The sequence below is a fragment of the Bos mutus genome, unplaced genomic scaffold (assembly GCF_027580195.1).
Source record: "Bos mutus isolate GX-2022 unplaced genomic scaffold, NWIPB_WYAK_1.1 CTG200, whole genome shotgun sequence".
Taxonomy (NCBI): domain Eukaryota; kingdom Metazoa; phylum Chordata; class Mammalia; order Artiodactyla; family Bovidae; genus Bos; species Bos mutus.
In genome coordinates, this window is record NW_027219453.1 from 417960 (window position 1) to 439272 (window position 21313).

General features: G+C 41.0%; 1 protein-coding gene and 1 pseudogene across 1 annotated transcript; one reads left to right on the plus strand and one right to left on the minus strand.

The window, feature by feature from the left end:
* Positions 1-2594: 2594 nt before the first annotated feature.
* LOC106701332 (olfactory receptor 51Q1-like) lies at positions 2595-3537 on the plus strand (annotated as a pseudogene).
* An 11220-nt stretch (positions 3538-14757) lies between these two features.
* LOC102271570 (olfactory receptor 51B6-like) lies at positions 14758-15683 on the minus strand. Its single transcript, XM_014481523.2, is given in 2 exon segments — positions 14758-14972; positions 14975-15683. Coding segments are annotated over 2 exon segments (924 nt in total).
* Positions 15684-21313: the final 5630 nt, after the last annotated feature.

The window sequence follows — 21313 nt, forward strand, 5'->3', positions numbered from 1 at the left end:
TTCTTAATATCTTCTGCTTCTGTTAGGTCCATACCATTTCTGTCCTTTATTGAGCCCATCTTTGCATGAAATTTTCCCTTCGTATCTCTACTTTTCTTGAAGAGATCTCTAGTCTTTCCCATTCTGTTGTTTTCTTCTATTTCTTTGCATTGATCACTGAGGAGGGCTTTCTTATCTCTCCTTGCTATTCTTTGGAACTCTACATTCAGATGCTTAATTCTTTCCTTTTCTCCTTTGCTTTTCACTTCTCTTCTTTTCACAGCTATTTGTAAAGCCTCCCCAAATAGCCATTTTGGTTTTTTGCATTTATTTTCCTTGGGGATGGTCTTGATCCCTGCCTCCTGTATGATGCCACGAACCTCCATCCATAGTTCATCAAGCACTCTATCAGATCTAGTCCCTTAAATCTATTTCTCACTTCCATTGTATAATCATAAGGATTTTGATTTAGGTCATACCCAAATGGTCTAGTGGTTTTCCCTACTTTCTTCAGTTTAAGTCTGAGTTTGGCAATAAGGAGTTCATTATCTGAGCCACAGTCAGCTCCTGGTCTTGTTTGTGCTGACTGTATAGAGCTTCTCCATCTTTGGCTGCAAAGAATATAACCAATCTGATTTTGGTGTTGACCATCTGGTGATGTCCATGTGTAGATTCTTCTCTTGTGTTGTTGGAAAAGGGTGTTTGCTATGACCAGTGCATTCTGTTGGTAAAACTGTTAGCCTTTGCCCTGCTTCATTCAGTATTCCAAGGCCACATTTGCCTGTTACTCTGGTGTTTCTTGACTTCCTACTTTTGCATTCCAGTCGCCTATAATGAAAAGGACATCTTTTTTGGATGTTAGTTCTAAAAGGTCTTGTAGGTCTTCATAGAACCATTCAACTTCAGCTTCTTCAGGGTTACTGGTTGGGGCATAGACTTGGATTACTGTGATATTGAATGGTTTGCCTTGGAAATGAACAGAGATCATTCTGTCATTTTTGAGATTGCATCCAAGTACAGCATTTAGGACTCTTTTGTTGACCATGATGGCTACTCCATTTCTTCTAAGGGATTCCTGCCCACAGCAGTAGATATAATGGTCATCTGAATTAAATTCACCCATTCCAGTCCATGTTAGTTCACTGATTCCTAGAATGTCGACGTTCACTCTTGCCATCCTCCTGTTTGACTAATTCCAATTTGCCTTGATTCATGGAACTAACATTCCAGGTTCCTATGCAATATTGCTCAATACAGCATCGGACCTTGCTTCTATCACCAGTCACATCCACAGCTGGGTATTCTTTTCACTTTGGCTCCATCCCTTCATTCTGTCTGGAGTTATTTCTCCACTGATCTCCAGTAGCATATTGGGCACCTACCGACCTGGGGAGTTCCTCTTTCAGTACCCTATCATTTTGCCTTTTCATACTGTTCATGGGGTTCTCAAGGCAAGAATACTGAAGTGGTTTGCCTTACCCTTCTCCAGTGGACCACATTCTGTCAGACCTCTCCACCGTGACCCGGCCTGACTTGGGTGGCCCCACACGGCATGGCTTAGTTTCACTAAGTTAGACAAGCCGGTGGTCCTAGTGTGATTAGATTGACTAGTTTTCTGTGATTATGGTTTGTGTGTCTGCCCTCTGATGCCTCTCACAACACCTACCATCTTACTTGGATTTCTCTTACCTTGGACGTGGGGTGTCTCTTCATGGCTGCTCTAGCAAAGCGCAGCCGCTGCTCCCTAACTTGGACGAGCAGTATCTCCTCTCAGCTGCCCCTCTTGACCTTGAACGTGGAGTAGCTCCTCTTGGCCCTCCTGCACCCCCACACCTAAAAAGCTAATAGGTGTATTGAATTGATTTTTACATTTCCTGGTCTTTGCTCTTTCCTTCTAACTTTTTGAAAATATATATATGTTTCAACCTTTTGTTTTTATTTTATTTATTTATTTAAGGCTGCACTGGGTCTTCATTGGTTTGTATAGGCTTCTTCCAGTTGCAGCAAGTGGATGCTGCTGTTTGAGCAGAGGATAGTCTTCCTTGTAGTGCGCAGGCTTCTCAGTGAGGTGGTTTTTCTTGTTGCACAGTGTAGGCTCTAGATGGGCCAGCTTCAATAGTTGCAGCATATGGGCTTAGTTACTCCACAGCATGTGGGCTTTTCCTGGACCAGGGATCAAATCCATGTCCCCTGTATTGACAGGTGCATTCCTATCCACTGTGCCATCAAGGACGTTTATCTCCTAACTTTTTGATATTAAAGGATATCCTATAGTAAAATCTTCTCCACATCTATTTTCTCCAAGAGCCATAAAACACTCCTATACCTTCCTTCTGTAAAAGCATAACTGCTTTCTGGACATATAAAGATTCCCTTGGGTAAAAATCAAAATCGCTTTTATGATCTTAACTAAGAAAATAACAAAAGAAGAGATGACAAGCAAACACAATAAAACATCCATTAACTTATGTCCCTGCTGTTTCCCTTCCCCAAGTCTTCCTTGATGATTTATTACATAGTGATTTCAAGTGATCATAGAATGTTTGCTCAGTTTCTATATTTTCCACTTTTCATAGATTAGACAAAGAACTCTGGTCTTGTGGCTGCCTCAAGTCATGTTTTTGGTTACTAGCTCCACTCAAGTCCCCTTCTACCTCATCCTCATGGGCATCCCTGGTGTTGAGGTCTTCCATACCTGGATTTCCATCCCATTCTGCTGTCTCTACACTATCTCTATCATAGGCAACAGCATCATACTGGCTGTCATCAGGGCAGAGCCCTCTCTGCGTGAGCCCATGTGCTTTTTTCTCTCCATGTTGGCCCTAAGAGACCTGGGACTTACCATCACCACTTGGCCTACAGTCATGGGGATCCTCTGGTTCAATGCCTCAGGGATCAGCTTTGAGGCTTGTTTTGCTCAGTTCTTCTTCCTCATAGATTATCCTATATGGAATATTCATGGTGCTGTTGACCATGTCCCTTGACCACTACATGGCCATTTGCCACCCCCTCTATTAGTTTTCCATCCTCACCAGGAAGGCAATCTGTGGAATAGGTCTAGCTATCGTTTGCTGCTGTCTTCTGGCTGTTCTTCCTGCATTGTTCTTGTTGAAAGGGCTCCCTTTTTGAGGCTCCCATCATCTCTCCCACTCCTACTGCCTCCATCAAGACATGATTCACCTGGTGTGTGCTGACACCTCTACAAATAATGGGTATGGATTTGTTCTAGCTCTGCTTATTATCATACTGGACCCCTTGCTCATTGTGCTGTCCTGTGTACTCATCTTGATAAGTGTCCTCAGAATTGCTTCCCAGGTTGAAAGCCCCTGGGCCCTCAGTAACTGTCTGTCCCACATTTTAACTGTTTTCATCCTCTATGTGCACTTGGTAAGTGTGTCCATGACTCACTGCTTTGCCAAGCATGCCACTCCAATTGTACATGTCAGTATGGCCAATTATGTACTAGCACCTCCTGTGATGAACCCCTTTATCTACAGTATAAAAGCCAAACATATCCATCAAGGGATTTTTCACCTCTTTACTTCTAAACAGTTCTAAACAACTTTTTCTTTTTGCTTATATTTACTCATCATATTTCTGTCCTTAATTCCACCTGGCTAATACTATTCTTGTTGTTCAGTTGCCCAGTTGTGTCCGACTATTTGTGACCCCATAAACTGCAGCACACTAGGCTTCCTTGTACTTCACCAGTGCCTGCATCTTGCTCAAACCCATGTTCATTAAGTCAGTGATGCCATCCAACTATCGCATCCTCTGTCATCCCCTTCTCCTCCTGCCTTCAATCTTTCCCAACATCAGGGTGTTTTCCATTGAGTTGCTCCTCTCATCAGGTAGCCAAAATATTGGAGCTTCAGCATCAGCAACAACCTCTCTAATGAATATTCAGAATTGATTTCCATTAGGATTGACAAGCTTGATCTCCTTGCAGGCCAAGGGACACTCAAGAATCTTCTCCAACACCACAGTTCAAAAACATCAATTCTTCAGTGCTCAGCCTTCTTTATAGTCCAACTCTCACATTCACACATGACTACTGGAAAAACTGTAGCTTTGACTAGACAGACCTTTGTTGGCAAAGTAACATCTCTGCTTTTGAATATGCTGTCTATATTGGTCATACCTTTTCTTCCAAGGAGCAAGCATCTTTTCATTTGATGGATGCAGTCACCATCTGCAGTGATTTGGAGCCCAAGAAAGTAAAGTCTCTCACTGTTTCCATTGTTTCCCCATCTACATGTCATGAAGTGATGGGACCAGATGCCATTTTCTTAGTTTTCTGAATGTTGAGCTTTAAGCCAATTTTTTCACTCTCCTCTTTTACTTTCATCAAGAGGCTCGTTAGTTCCTCTTCACTTTCTGCCAAAGGGTGGTATCATCAGTATATCTGAGGTTATTGCTGTTTCTCCCAGCAATCTTGACTGCATTTTGTGCTCATCCAGCCCTGCATTTCTCATGATGTACTCTGCATATAAGTTAAATAAGCAGAGTGACAATATACAGCCTTAACACACTCCTTTCTCAATTTTAAACCTGTCTGTTGTTCTTGTTTGGTTCTAACTGTTGCTTCTTGACCTGCATACAGATTTCTCAGGAGACAGTCAGGTAGTCTATATTCCCATCTCTTAAAGAATTTTCCACAGGTCTTAAACTATTTAAGACTGTAGAATACTGTTGATACTATTCTTATCTGTTAATTATTGTTAATTCTTGGCATCCATGATTATAAGCATAGCATCTTCTTCAGGCTTCATCATATAGATTTTGACTTCATCATCTTCTGCTCTCTCTGGATAAAAAGACTTATTTTAATTACCAAGGAGGAAGAAATTCTCCTCTTCCCTTCAGGTTTTTATGGTTGGTGTAAATATTAAATTGATATGAGACAGATTATCAGGTAAAAATCATGTGAAAGTTTAATTACATGTATGGGAGAGATCAGGAAAACTGAGCAACTCTTTGAAGTGGCCAAAGCCCTCAACTTAAATGCCATCCTCAGCTAAAGATGAAAGAGGATTTTGAGGGTTGGAAAAGTCAAATACAGAATATTACCAGAAAAAGCACAGTTAGTAAGGTTGTGGTTGTGATTGTTATGGGGATTTAAGTCATTGCCTTCTGCACTGACAAGAGTTTCTGGTTATTTGGTCATCCTCAGCTAGGGAGATACCTTTACAAATGAAGCTTTCCCTTATAAATGTAAATGTTTCTTACAAAATGTGAACGTCTACTTGGTTTTCAGAATTTCTCTCATGCCTGTTGTTTCTTAGAAAATCGTATGCCAAAGAGAAATATTATGGCATGGTAAATTCTGCTCATTTACCATACATGCAGTTGACCCTTGAACAACACAAGTTTCAGTTGCATGGATCTACTTATTCATGAAATTGTTTCAATAAATATATATAATAGTAGTTCATGATCCAGGATTAGTTGAATCTATGGATAGGGAACTGAGGATATGTAGAGATGACTTAAAGTTATACATGGATTTTAACTGCATGGTGGATGATGCCCTTAAATCCCATGTTGTTAAAGGCTTAATCATATATTGTACAGATCTAACATGAAAAAGAACTAGCTAAGAAGTGATCAAACAGTATAAAATAGTGCTCAGTTCTGTGATTGGCTTAAAGGATTTTGCATTATATTGGATTATTTAATAATAATCAAATCCCTCATTACCAAGCAAGTAGTTTTATTTTCATGCAAAGCTGTTGCTAGCCTAGTAATATAAATAACACTTTGTGTTTGCCTTCTCTTTTCCCATACTTTTATCTTTTCCCTCTTTCATTTTCACTGTATTCAGATTGTTTCCCCCAATAAAGCATTAGCCCATAGATTTTTCTCAAGTTTTGTTTTCTAAAACTTTCTCTTATTTTAGTTTCTGTCATCCAATTGCGGAGACGGCAATGGCACCCCACTCCAGTACTCTTGCCTGGAAAATCCCATGGGCGGAGGAGCCTGGTAGGCTGCAATCCATGGGGTTGCTAAGAGTCAGACACGACCTACCTTCTGAGAAATGTGTATGTAGGTCAAGAAGCAACAGTTAGAACAGGACATGGAACAACAGACTGGTTCCAAATCAGGAAAGGAGTACGTCAAGGCTTTATATTGTCACCCTGCTTATTTAACTTATATGCAGAGCACATTATGAGAAATGCTGGGCTGGATGAAGCACAAGCTGGAATCAAGATTGCCGGAAGAAATATCAATAACCTCAGATATGCAGATGACACCACCCTTATGGCAGAAAGTAGGGAAGAACTAAAGAACCTCTTGATGAAAGTGAAAGAGGAGAGTGAAAAAGTTGGCTTAAAGCTCAACATTCAGAAAACTGAAATCATAGCATCCGGTCCCATCACTTCATGACATGTAGATGGAGAAACAATGGAAACAGTGAGAGACTTTATTTTTGGGGGCTCCAAAATCACTGCAGATGGTGATCGCAGCCATGAAATTAAAAGATGTTTGCTCTTTGGAAGAAAAGCTATGACCAACCTAGACAGCATATTCAAAAGCAGAGACATTACTTTGCCAACAAAGGTCCATCTAGTCAAGGCTATGGTTTTTTCAGTAGTCATGTATGGATGTGAGAGTTGGACTATAAAGAAAGCTGAGCACTGAAGAATTGATGCTTTTAAACTGTAGTGTTGGAGATGACTCTTGAGAGTCCCTTGGACTGCAAGGAGATCTAACCAGTCCATCCTAAAGGAAATCAGTCCTGAATATTCATTAGAAGGACTGATGCTGAAGCTGAGACTCCAATACTTTGGACACCTGATACGAGTAACAGACTCATTTGAAAAGACCCGTATGCTGGGTAAGATTGAAGGCAGGAGAAGGGGATTACAGTGGTTGAAATTGTTGGATGGCATCACCTACTCAACAGACATGAGTTTGAGTAAGCTCTTGGAGTTGGTGATGGACAGGGAAGTCTGGTGTGCAGCAGTATACGGTTTAGCAAAGAGTCAGACATGACTGAGCTTCTGAACTGAACTGAATAATTATTGTCATGGTTGCTTTTAAGTCACGATTTGGTAGCCTGTAGCATTTTCTCCCGGAGAAGGCAATGGCACCCCACTCTGGTACTCTTGCCTGGATGGAGGAGCCTGGTGAACTGCGGTCTATGGGGTCGCACAGAGTCAGACACGACTGAAGTGACTTAGCAGCAGCAGCAGCAGCATTTTCTTCTTAAACATTTTCTGTTTTTCTCAAAAAATCACCTGTAAATGCTCTACAAGCCACAAGGTGGCAGGAGTGTTTTATGGAACTGCTGACTCACCTGGGGCCATCCAGGAGCCACTCTGAAGGAAGGACTTGCAGACCTGATATAAGGAGGGTGGGAGATAGATGAGAAAGTAAGGTGTTTTTCCCCACTTCTTTTCCCCAATGGTAATGCTAAAAAAAAAAAAAAAAGTCTCTTTTCTTTCCATTGTTAACAGCAAAGACAACAAGTGCATCATTAAAACCATGGACTTCTTTTGGGGTCTTAGTCTATATTCACTTTAATCCAAGAATGTACACAAGCCAGCACTGCTCTTAGTGTAGCAAGATGGAAACAGCCCCACACAACTCCTGCCTCCAGCCAACAAGACTGTATGTTTGAGTTTCTCATATACATTTATCTAAGTGTGAAGAAAAAGGGCAGAGGGTTAAAAGAAGGAATTCTCTTTAAGGAAGATATGAAGGTAGAAGTCAGGGGTCTTTCAATTTATTTTTAATGTGTATGAATTATATCTATTATGTTATATTTGTATCATAGAACTATTTAAAGTATTCTTGGAAATTTTAAAAGATTCAATTATTTACTGGTTACATGATCTTAAAGATTTTCTCAAATACCAGATTTTTGAAGTAAAAATAAGATGTAAAAAATCTTTTCTTAATAGTGAATCTAATAGTGCTACGTGCAGCTCATAGTGGCTGCTAAAATACCATGGCTCATGGACTTCTAACATTAATCATCATTCTGTGCCTACCATCTCACACATAAGCACTCACATCTCTCATGCTGGCCTCATGCTGCTGCTACTGCTGCTAAGTCACTTCAGTCGTGTCCAACTCTGTGCAACCCCATAGATAGCAGCCCACCAGGCTCCCCTGTCCCTGGGATTCTCCAGGCAAGAACACTGGAGTGAGTTGCCATTTCCTTCTCCAATGCATGAAAATGAAAAGTGAAAGTGAAGTTGCTCAGTCGTGTCCGACCCTCAGTGACCCCATGGACTGCAGCCTACCAGGCTCCTCCACCCATGGGATTTTCCAGGCAGGAGTACTGGAGTGGGGTGCCATTGCCTTCTCTGGCTTCATAGTGTTAGATAATAAGCAGGTACTTAAGTTACATTTGTGAATGAATGAGTGTGCATATGTGTGCTAAGTCACTTCAGTTGTGTCCGATTCATTGTGACCCCATGGACTGTAGCCCTCCAGGCTCTTCTGTCTGCGGGATTCTCCAGGCAAAAATACTTGAGTGGGTTGCTATGTCCTAAATACCTACCTTTAAAAACTTCATCCTCCCTATATGTCTAATTCTAGATCCTGATCATATAGCTGTATATAGATATAGATATCCAAATATTCTAGCACAGTTTCTACTTCAAAGTCACTTAACAAATGTTGATAAATGAGTGTCTGTATAATCCAGTCAACATAACTGCCATATGACCTAGGTTTCTTGGAAGTCTATATGTTAGATATGTGAGGGCCACAAGAAAGACAGATGTTTTTGAGAAGACAAAAAAAAAAAAAAAAGTTTTTCTTCCAACATCCTCAGAAGAGAGTTCCTCTGATTCCTCATGAAAATGTGCAATTTCAACATTCTACTCTCAGGAACACTTGGGCCTACAGAAGAAAGCCACCACTAGATCTGCAATCTTGGTTCTTCCTGTTTCTAAGATTAAGCTTAAATCACTCAGTGTCTGGGAACCTCAGAAACCTTCTCATAGGGGCTTCCCTAGTAGTCCAATGGATGAGACCCTGTGCTCTCAATGCAAAGGAACCAGGTTCAATCCCTGATGAGGGTACTAGATCCCACATGCTGCAAATGAGACTTAATATGCTGCAACTAAAGATCCCACATGCCCCAAGAAAGATTGAAGATCCCATGTGGTGCAACTTAGACCTAGGGCAGCCAAATAAATAAATAAACATTTTTTTAAATACAAAAAATCTTCTGATAAATTGAGCTAAAACATCCACCAGGTCCTATTTTCTCACAGCGTCATTGTAAGAATAGAATGCAAGTCTTTCCATTAAAATATCTCACTTACTATCAAGAATTGTGCTTATAATCAAGTTTTGAAAAAGTCTTGGCTTTCTTTGACAGATCAGACCAGGTGTCTCTTCATCCTGAATATCAAATAATCCCATTTTCACAAAATTTCTAGTAATAGTAATAACTAAAACATCTATAACATTTACTATGAGCCAGGAACGATTAGGTGCATTACATGTACTAGTGCATTTAATCCAACACATCAAAGAGACCAAACAGATTAAGTGATTTGCTGGAGTACACAACCAGAAAGTGAAAAGTGACATTCTAAACCATACATCTGATTTCAAAACTATTGCACTAGTTTAGTCAATCCTCAAGGAAATCAGTCCTGAATATTCGTTGGAAGAACTGAAACTGAAGCTGAAGCTCCAGTACTTTGGCCACCTGATGTGACGAGCCAACTCACTAGAAAAGACCCTGATGATGGGAAAGATTGAAGGCAGGAGAAGAAGGGGATGATAGATGACAAGATGGTTGAATGGCATCATCAATTCATTGAACATGAGCCTGAGCAAACTTCGGGAGATGGTGAAGAACAAGGAAGCCTGGCGTGTTGCAATCCATGGAGTCGCAAAGAGTCGGACAAGACTGAGTGACTGAACGACAACAAATGTATATGCTCAGTTGCTCAGTCATGTCCGAATCTTCATGCCCCATGGACTGTAGCCCACCAGGTGCCTCTCTCCATGAAATTTTCCAGGCCAGAATATTAGAGTGGGGTGCCATTTCCTACTCCAGGGGATCTTCTCAACCCAGGGATCAAACCCAAGTCTCTTGTGTCTCCTACATTGGCAGGCAGATTCTTTACCATTAGCATCACTTGGGAAGCATATGTATGAAGAACCATGAAAGGATAAATTTTCAATAACCAGAGAGGTCGTAACTAGACTGGGGCTTCCCAGATGGCACTAGTGTTAAAGAAGTCACCTGCCAACGCAGGAGACATAACAGACTTGGATTTGATTCCTAGGTCGGGAAGATCCCCTGGAGGAGGGTATGGTAACCCACTCCAGTATTCTTGCTTGGAGAATCCCGTGGACAGAGGATCCTGGTGGGCTACAGTCCATAGGGTCACAAAGAGTGGGATACGACTGAGGCAACTTAGCACTCACACACATATAACTGGATTATCCATTCTGAGCTATATTAATGCTTGAAGATGCACCAAATCTGAGCAAGCTGGGGACTCCACAGAAGCAAAGAGCCAAGTGAAGCTTGGGTTACTTATAAGGTATAATTGGAAATGGGAGTAGTTTTGCTTTGGTAGAAGTAAAACTTTGAAGAATGTCTGACTCTTTACTAACTGCTGAGTCAGGACTGGCAAATGCTTTATCTTGATCGGATATGAGACATGAGACAATGAGAAGAGATACAGGAATAATGCTTAAGGAAAAGAATACATTAGAAAAGTCCATTCACAATTTCTGCACTGCAAATAGATTCATCTGTGCCATTTTTTAGATTCTACATTATATGCATTAATGTGTGATATTTGTTTTCCTTTTTCTGACTTACTTAGCTATGTATGGCAGACTCTAGGTGCATCCACATCTCTACAAATGACCCAATTTCATTTCTTCTTATGGTTGAATAATATTCCATTGTATATATGTACTACATCTTCTTTCTCGAGGAGTGGGGAAGGGGAAGTAAGATGAATTGGGAGGGTAGCACTGACATATATATGCTATCATGTGTAAAAGAAAAGAGCTAGTGGGACCTGCTGTATAGCACAGGGAGCTCAGCTTCCTAGATGGATGAAGTGGGGAGGCGGGTGTATGAGAGGGAGATCCAAGCAGGAGGGATGTATATCCCCTCCTGCTTGGATCTCCCTCTCATAGTACAACAGAAACTAACACAACACTGCAAACTATACTCCAATAAAAAATTATGGTAACACTGAAAACTGTATCAATACAATGTAAAAGGACAGACAGTATTAAAAAAAGAATACATCTGAACGTGTATATTTTGCTAGTGTCTCTGTTGTGATGAACCAGGGAATCAGAAACATGGTTTTTCATTTTAACTTCAAAAACCTCTGTTTAAAGTGGCTTTATTCCAGTTAAAAGTGAAATGACGAAAACCCAGTGGTTAAAGGACTTTGGAAGTTCACATGGCAGTGTTCATCATAGCTTCTCTTCCATCTGAACCACACTGAGACCTCAGAGACTATTCTTTCCCCCTTTCCTAGAGTCTTTCCTTCTGGGTCGTTCACTGTAGGGGGAGGGGGAGTATTTGCAAAGCATGGGACGGGAGTGGTTAGAGACCATAAGGTCTGTGCCTAAGAGATTAGACCCCAAGTGCTGGAAGGAGCTAGAAGTTTGGGCCTGTGTCACTTGGCTCAGATAACAGCTCCACCTCAACCCTCCTAAACTTGCATGCACAGGAACTCCTTTTGGGACTGGATAGGGGTTAGTCACTGGTGAAGAGTTGTTTTCTTGAATTTAAAATTTTATTCCAGAGATTTCAAGTCCCAGAGGAACACCCTGCTTCCTTTCTCCCTTTAGCATCCTACTGACAGACAGACCTTCCCCTAGACTCCTTTCTGAGCCTCACTTCAGTTTTCTAGCTGTTTCTCCTTTGTCTTCTATACTCCTTTTGCTCATTTTCTTTTCCCTTTATTCCACTGACCATTTAACTGACCACCTAAGGCCTGTTCGGAGAAGGCACTGGCACCCCACTCCAGTACTCTTGCCTGGAAAATCCCATGGACAGTGGAGCCTGGTAGGCTGCAGTCCATGGGGCCGCTAAGAGCGACTTCACTATCACTTTTCACTTTCATGCATTGGAGAAGGAAATGGCAACCCACTCCAGTGTTCTTGCCTGGAGAATCCCAGGGACAGGGGAGACTGGTGGGCTGCTGTCTATGGGGTCGCATAGAGTTGGACATGACTGAAGTGATTTAGCAGCAAGGCCTGTTCTGGTTTCTTTACTCACTGCTTATCTTTCCCACTGGGGCTCATCTCTAAGGCATCTCAACTTTAGCATCAGCACAAAGCTGGACAAGCAATGTATGTCCCTAAGGAGTTCTTGAGTTATCAACTGCTCCATGGTCGTGCTTCCCCACAAGGTGGTAGATTGATTCTAAGCGTCCCTCTAACTAGCTCCTTGCAGTGCTTCAGTTTGTATGTTAACCAGAGCAGAGGATGGTGCTGGTACTCCGCTCTCCATCCTGCATTCATGCCTCCTATGGCCACCTTCAGACTGCTCAGATTCCCCCAGAGAGGCAGGCAGAGGTCCTCTATGAATGGTTAGGGACATAAACTTCATCCTGTCGACAAGTCAACACACATCGAGCACCTATATGGTGAAACAAGTAGATCTCTGCACCCATCTATAGAGGGCTTAACTGGATTAAATTATATATTCTGTCTAGGTGGTCTCAAGCCACATTATCATTCTGAAGCTGTGTCCTTGAGGCAGCTTCTAGTAGAGTGCACAGTCCAAGTACAGGGAAAAGGAGCCTCTGATTGCCCAGGTCTGGCTCACCAGTCAACTGGTGGTCACTTCCACTCTTCCAAAACCCTTGTATTTCACTGTCTATCTTTTGTTCACAAGAACATATTTTTGGTTCACTTTAAAACTTGTCATTTTAGTCATAGGTCCTGGCTCTTCAACTGGTCATAGAATCATGAACCTACTCTCCTTAAGCCTAGACTGAGAAAAAAATCAACTTTGATCGATATTTGGAGCTAGAAAAGGTCATTTTTTTCTTCTACTTATCAGCATTGCCTCCATCCTCTCTATTTCTCCCCACTTTATACATATAACCAGCTCTATCTCCAGTCAAGTAATGTTGTTCGTAAAAATAATAATAGAATTATATATCTGTTATATAAGTTATATAATCTGTTATATTATTTATATATATGTACATACAGGGGTAAGTCAGTAGGTAAAGAATCCACCTGTAATGCCGGATATTGTCTGCAAAGTGAGAGACCTGGGTTCGATCCCTGAGTCAGGAAAGTCCCCTGGAGAAGGAAATGGCTACTCAATCCAGTATTTTTCCCTAACCCTCCGTCTAGTCAAGGCTATGGTTTTTCCAGTGGTCATGTATGGATGTGAGAGTTGGACTGTGAAGAAAGCTGAGCACCAAAGAATTGATGCTTTTGAACTGTGGTGTTGGAGAAGACTCTTGACAGTCCCTTGGACTGCAAGGAGATCCAACCAGTCCATTCTGAAGGAGATCAGCCCTGGGATTTCTTTGGAAGGAATGATGCCAAAGCTGAAACTCTAGTACTTTGGCCACCTCATGTGAAGAGTTGACTCATTGGAAAAGACTCTGATGCTGGGAGGGATTGGGGGCAGGAGGAGAAGGGGATGACAGAGGATGAGATGGCTGGATGGCATCACTGACTTGATGGACGTGAGTCTGAGTGAACTCCGGGAGTTGATGATGGACAGGGAGGCCTGGTGTGCTGTGATTCATGGGGTCGCAAAGAGTCGGACATGACTGAGCGACTGAACTGAACTGAACTGAACTAACCCTAACCCTCGCAGAAAGCAATGGCACCCCACTCCAGTACTTTTGCCTGGAGAATCCCATAAATGGAAGAGCCTGGTGGGCTGCAGTCCATGGGGTCCCTAGAGTTGGACATGACTAAGTGACTTCACTTTCACTTCTCACTTTCATGCACTGGAGAAGGAAATGGCAACCCACTCCAGTGTTCTTGCCTGGAGAATCCCAGGGACGGGGGAACCTGGTGGGCTGCTGTCTATGGGGTTGCACAGAGTGGGACATGACTGAAGCGACTTAGCAGCAGCAGCAGCAACCCTAACCCTAATTTTTCTGTGGAAATCCCATGGGGAGAGAGCCTGATGGACTACAGTCCATAGGGTGGCAGGAGTCTGGCACAACTTAGTGAATAAACCACCACTACCACATATATTAACAGTGATAATAATAATATTTAATAAATGTTTATTAAAATTTTAACTGAACAGACTTAGATATAATTAGATACACTTTCCCTAGAGTTGTCATTTTAAACTGAGGAGAGTAAGTCTCATTGCTTCACTTAGTGCAATTTTCTAGAAACTAGTTCCATAAAAAAAAATTTTCAGCAACTAGTTCCACATAAGAAAAAATACTGGATACATGTCTGGAGTTGAGTGAGTTTTTCCTAAATATATCAAAGCCTATACATGCAAAACATATTGAAAAACAATGAGCTTTGATTTAAATGCTGGTGGCCCATACTATAAATCCAAGAATCATATATTGGGTGCCATAGGTTCACTCAACAGAATAAGTTATCTGGGAAAACAGCAAAGAGCAGTTGGACAATTGAGATATATGTTTAGTATGTATGTATTATATAATATGCAACTCAGCTACAAATGGGCAGTGTGATTATGATCCTCTAAATAGCAGAGAGGTTGGTTTATATTAATTTGGTTTTGTTTAGTTGCTCCCATTAACAAAGCTGTCAGCTTGCCGAGGTTCCCTGAATTATTCTTCAGAGAACAATGAGTCAAAGTTATGCTCTAGAATGAAACAGAGAGTAAAAGTGAATTATACCAGTCTGGATCTGCTTGGTTTTAATGCTGTAGGTGACAGGATTCATAAAAGGTGGGAAAAGGAAGTAGATATGGCTCATCATGATGTGGACCATATGAGGAGCATGTCTTCCAAACCTATGAATAAATGTCAGACCAACGACAGTGACATAGAATACCAGGATGCAGCAGATGCGTTGAGGTCCTTGGCCCTTCCTTCTCCAGAAGCAATGCCCACGACAGTCTTGAGGATCAAAATGGAGGAGAAAAAGATGACAAGGAAGTCCAACAAGACCATTGCAAATACAACCACAACAGGATAGAGACAACTGAAGATGACATTGGCACATGGTAAATTGATGACATCTTGGTGTAGACAGAAAGCATGAGAGAGTATGTGGGATCAACAATAGGGGAACCAGGGAAGGAGAAGAATTATTGGTGTAATTGACGGACCGGCCCTTGTCAATACCTCCATCCCAATCTTTATTACCCCACTGTTGGTCAGGTTGGAAGTATATCTCAAGGGGTTGCAGATGGCAGTGAAGCCGTCGTAGGCCACGGCAAGCAAAACACCAGACTCTATGATAGAAAGAGTATGAATAAAGTAGGCCTGGGAGAAGCAGGCCCTGTGGCTAATCTCTCTATGATTCAACCACAGGATGCCCCAAACTGTGAGCATCATGGTCAGTGTCACTCCAAGGTTGGTGGCTGCCAACATAGCTAAGAAACAGTACATGGGCTCATGGAGGTTATGGTAATCCCTAGTGAGAAAGAGAAGGATTCCACTACCAAGAAGTATGGAGACATAAACCATCAAGAAAGGAATGGAGATCCAGTGATGTGCCTTCTCCATACCTGGGAAGCCAGTTAGCAGAAACCGAGAAGCAGTGGTGTTGAGCACCATCCTCCCCCATGAAGTCCACTTCCTACCTGCTCAGAGCCTCGCCTCCAGCCTCTTCCACATTCACTTTGCCCTATAGGCTAGTGATAGCAGCCTTCTTCTCGGCAGTAAAATGCACCATGATGTCAAGTTTTGGAACTTACAGGTGATTACAGAAGCATCAGAAGCAAGTCTGTGCTGCTGCTGGATGCTGTGGCCTTTTATTCTTTACTGCTGAACTTCTGCCCCCTTTCCCCCCTTGTGTCTTTGAAGTCATTGGTCAAGGTTAGGCTGTGTCCCTCAGGGGTGGAGTCAGGTCAGCTGATGGTCAGCAAGGAAGATGTATATTGAGTGTGTGATAACATGTTGGTTCCTGAGACATCCTTCCTTTGTTAGGTCCTCCTCCATCCTCAACACTATTTTCCACTCATTCCCCATTTTTACCCTCTGCTCTTCCCATGTTTTCCTCCACAATGGCATCCATCTCTCCCATTCTCCTTCACCCAGAATGATCCATTGGAGTGCAGCTAAGCACCAGACAAGGAAGGAGTTCTATTCAAACCATTTTAGTATTGGTTAAAGATGGTGAGATGGTGACAAAGACAAAAACATGCTCAAGATAAAAAATCCTACTGTAGACAAGAAACTCAATCAGTTCTAGCTCTCTTGAGGAGTGGATTATAGACAAGATCTGGATTTTAGTTTTCCAAGGGAGAAGAAAAAAAAACAAAACAACACACACATATATGGTTACTTCAGGAAGCTGAATGGAAATGCAAGGGATCTACAGTAGAACTAAGAGCTCAATCCCAAATTAAAATATCCAAAGGTTATTTCATAGAGAGAACAGGCAGAATAAGCTTACATCTTGTGCTTCCAGGGAACTCTGTCCATTTTTCTGTGACAACAAGGGAAACTGTCTATTCTGGAGACATTGCCCTGAGTGTTCTTCTTGATTTTCTCTTCTTATTTATACCAGTTAGGCAGATAAGAAGTCTTAAATTATTTAAAACCATGACTTGTGATCACACTGAGGAAAACATGAATTGATATGAGAGGCTAGGAGTTGAGTATGTTTAATGTTTGTTGAAGCCATCAGTGATGGAGACTTCAAAATTCTCTAGTGCCTTGTTTTGTTTTGAATTTTGATGTCCCTGTTGTCTGTAGGCTTCCCTAAGAACACATCATCATGAAATGAAATGAAAGTTATTATACAAGTTGATATGATGGTTTCAACTGCAAACCAGTATTATTTACTACAGAGGGTCCTATGGGGGAGGAGGAGGAGGAGGGTTCAGGATGGTGACCTGAGGAGAATTTTGCAGCCTATACAATTGTATAATTTAAAAAAAAAATAAAATTAAGTGGAAAAAATTTTCTTTAGTGGATGACCTGGGCTGCACACATACAAATAGCTCCCTGCTCCCCCCACTTAAGAAAAATAAGACTCCCTGGGCTAGACTACATAATCTAGGATGACACAATTTGAGCTCAAGAGAGCAGATATTTTATCACTGAAGTAGAAGACCAATGAAAGGACAAGAGACGTCTGGTTAAACTGTGAAGAAATAGCCCTTGTGTGAATAAGGACATTTTTTTTTCCTGTATTTGGTTTGTAGGTGTTCAGCAAATTCTACATTTCTATATTTAGTTTCTATAGTTCTATATTTAGTTTCTATAGTTCTATATTTAGTTTCAGGTGTTCAGCAAATTGATTCAGTTATACAGTAAGCCCCCTATATATGAACGTTCAAGTTGCAAACTTTCAAAGATGTGAATTTGTGTTCCATTGACTTCAGGTGTGAGTGAAATTGCAGCTTGCTCTCCATCTCCTATTGCTGATGATCCTCCAGCTCTACCATCTCCCACCTATTCTCCCTCCTCCAGCCAGTAACTCTTCTTGCCTGTTCACTTGATGCCAGCCCCTGTATGCCAGCTGCTGTGCTGTACTACGATAGTTTTCAAGATAGTATACTTTAAGATAAAAAATGTTTTCTTTATTTTTTGTATTTGTTTTTTATGTTATTTGTGTAAAATATTGTAAACACATTACGTACTGTACTATAGTATATGTCTTCTTATATTAGCTGATTATGTCAGTTGACTGAGTGCATGCTCAGTCATGTCCAACTCTTTGTGACCCTATGGACTGTAAGCTGCCAGGTGGCCTATGGGGTTCTCTGTCCATGAGATTTTTCAGCAGGCAGAATACTGGCATGGGTTGCCATTTAACCCCTTCAGGTTAATATGTCCAGGGATTTTTCAAGAATACCCAGGACTAAACCCATGTCTCCTGCATCTCCTGCATTGCAGGTGAATTCTTTACTGCTTGAGCCAGCAGGGAAGCCTCGTTAGTTGGGTAACTAGGCTAACTTTGTTGGACCTAGGAACAAATTGGACTTACAACACACTCTCAGAATTGAACTCATTCATATATATGAAACTTAATGTTTATATATAATATATATTTTCAAATTGTTTTCCCTTGTAGTCTATTACAAAATATTGAGTATAGTTCCCTGTGCTATACAGTAAGTTTATCTATTTAATATATAGTAGTGTGTTTATGCTCAGAGAAGGCAATGGCAACCCACTCCAGTACTCTTGCTTGGAAAATTCCATGGATGGAGGAGCCTGGTAGGCTGCAGTCCATGGGATCACTAACAGTTGGACACAACTGAGCAACTTCACTTTCACTTCACTTTCCTGCATTGGAGAAGGAAATGGCAACCCACTCCAGTGTTCTTGCCTGGAGAATCGCAGGGGCGAGGGTGCCTGGTGGGCTGCCGTCTGTGGGGTCGCACAGAGTGGGCCATGACTGAAGTGACTTAGCAGCAGCAGCAGCAGTGTGTTTATGCTAATCCCAACCTTCTAATTTATCCCTCCCCCACCTTTCTCCTTTGATAACCATAAGTTTATTATATCTGTGTGTCTATTACTGTTTTGCATATAAATTCATTTGTATCATCTTTTGGGGGGCTTCCCTGGTGGCTCAGTAGTAAAGAATCCACCTGCCAGTGCAGGAGACATGAGTGGATTGGAAAGATCCCCTGAAGAAGGAGATGACTACCCACTCCAGTGTTCTTGCCTGGGAAATCCCATGGACAGAGGAGCCTGGCGAGCTACAGTCCAGGATTGCAAAAGAATCGGACAATTTAGTGAATAAACAACAATACACACACACACACACACACACATCTTCTTTATCCATTCATCTGTTGATAGACATTTAGATTGCTTACATGTCTTGTCTATTGTAGATAGTGTTACTTCAAACATAAGGGTGCATGTATCTTTTTGAATTATGTTTGATATATTAATCAGTAGACTTAGGGCTCTTGGTTTCCAAGGCAAATTTCTATAGATACACATTATGAGGACAGTGACTCTTTCCTTAGACCTTGAGTATGAGGATCAGACATTGTCAAAGTCTAGGGAATAAGAACCAGGCCCCATTAGACTAAAAGTTTGGGAAACAAATCCCACCTGCAGCGGACAGTATGAGTACTTCCCATTCTCCTTCCAGAGTATGGACACCAGTCTTCTCTTAACTTCAGAATGTAGAGTTGGGCCTTCTTCTCCCTCATACCCACTTCAGGTACATCCTTCTCTAGAAATGTCTTGAGGAACAGACCTGGCTTCCCTCCAGGGATCGGGCCCGTCTCTTGCCTTCTTATTACTAAACGTTGTTGAAAAAGGTTCTAGGAAAGGTTATAGGGTTGAAAGACAGCATGTCTGTAGCTTAGTACAAGGTTGATGAATTCTGATTCTGAAGTCAGGTAGCCTGAATAGAGTTTCATTTTTACTTAGGTGCTTGTTCATTCAAGCTCAATTATCTCAGCTGCCCATTTTTAAATATTTCACTTATTTCTCCTGTGAAATACCATCATAATTGTCTCCTTCTCCCAGAAGAAAAACCCAAAGTTTAGAGAGATAAGTGATGTGATTATCCATGATACATCAGAAAGATTAAATAGTCAGAAAAAACTAAGATTATTCATTTATTGGTTATAAATTAAAATTAATAAAATAAAAATATTATTTATAAAGGTATTTAAATAAAAAGGACTTTTTAAAAGAAATGTCAAAATTTGATAAAGACTACCTCTTGCCTCTTAGGTAATTTTATAACTTTGTACTTTGGTAAACTCTCTGCAGGATGCTAAGAAATATAAGACACTGCTTTTTAGCAAGGAAAAGTAAAATATTTTATTAAACCTTTCTAGCTAAATATGACATATATACTAATCCTGTAAGACAAATAATGTATTATCTTTAGGTGCTATTAGTATGGAATTATATAAATTATAAAGTGTTAATAGATAAAAATAGATATTTGATTCCACTATATTTTTTCATAGTATTAGCTGAGAAAAAAATACTGCAGAAGTTACTCTTCATCACAAATGTGTTTTTTTTATTTTCAATTTTAAAATTGGAAAATTATGAACACAGTTTATAAACCACTGAAGATACAAAAAAAGCTGCTTAGTATTCTTGATTACAGAGGCTATAAATTGGTCTGCTTTCATTATAATCTGAATTTATCTTGTTATAGTAGAAATACATAGGATCAAAGTTCCTATTAAGTGTTGCATTAGCCTAGAATAAATTGGGTACCAATAGGAGAAGGAAATGGCAACCCACTCCATTGTTCTTGCCTGGAGAATCCCAGGAGGCAAGCCTGGTGGGCTGCCATTTCTATGGGGTTGAATAAATTGACTGAAGCGACTTTACCAGCAGCAGTAGCTGGAAATTCTAATGGCTACCAGGCAGCAGGCCAATGTATATCTTCTGTTATAGTAATAATTGCAATGAAGGAGAGAATAGGCCCAACTACTAGCCAGGCAACACTCCTGCTTTTTAAACACAAGACCTCTGCATCAGCTCCCACAAAGATTGAGGGTGACTCTGAACCCCAGCTGGGTCCATTCCCAGAGGGATTCCTTTATGTTGGTGACAGCACAGGCATCGATGGTTTGATGGACCTCTGGGAGCACTGTGACTAAGGCAGAGCCAGAGATGCCTGTGTATGTTACTTAAACAAGAGGAAACTTCACTAGGAAGAGGGAAAGGAAAGCCAGAACCAGCAAGTTATTGCACATTTGTCTACACAATGAACTTTGAAGGTAAAGAGCTGGAATCTGACAACTTAGAAAAACCACAAACTTCTCATTTTCCCATTTTATAGCATTACTTTCTTGTCTCCATTGATTTTTTTGACCTTATAAAAAATTGCTTTCTTAAAAAAAAATTGCCTTCATTTACATTTATGATTAAATTTTTGAGAAATTCCAGGGTTTTATGTCCAATTTAAATATTATTACCTAATGTATTTGATGAACTTAAAGCAACTCTGAATAGTTAGAAGGAATGAGACTATCACTGGAGCCAATGAATTGTAGCTTTCTAGGCTCCTCTGTCCATGTAATTCTCCAGGCAAGAATAATGGAATGGGTAGGCGTTCATTTCTTCAGAGATCTTCCCAACACAGAAATTGAACCCTGTTCTCCTGCATTGCAAGCAGATTCTTTACCATCTGAACCACAAGGGAAGCCCTCATTGGAGCCAGACTTGCTAATCTTCCTCCTCACTACTGCACTAACATAACTCATTGGTCCATATCTCATGAATATTACTCAAGGTTTTAGTCA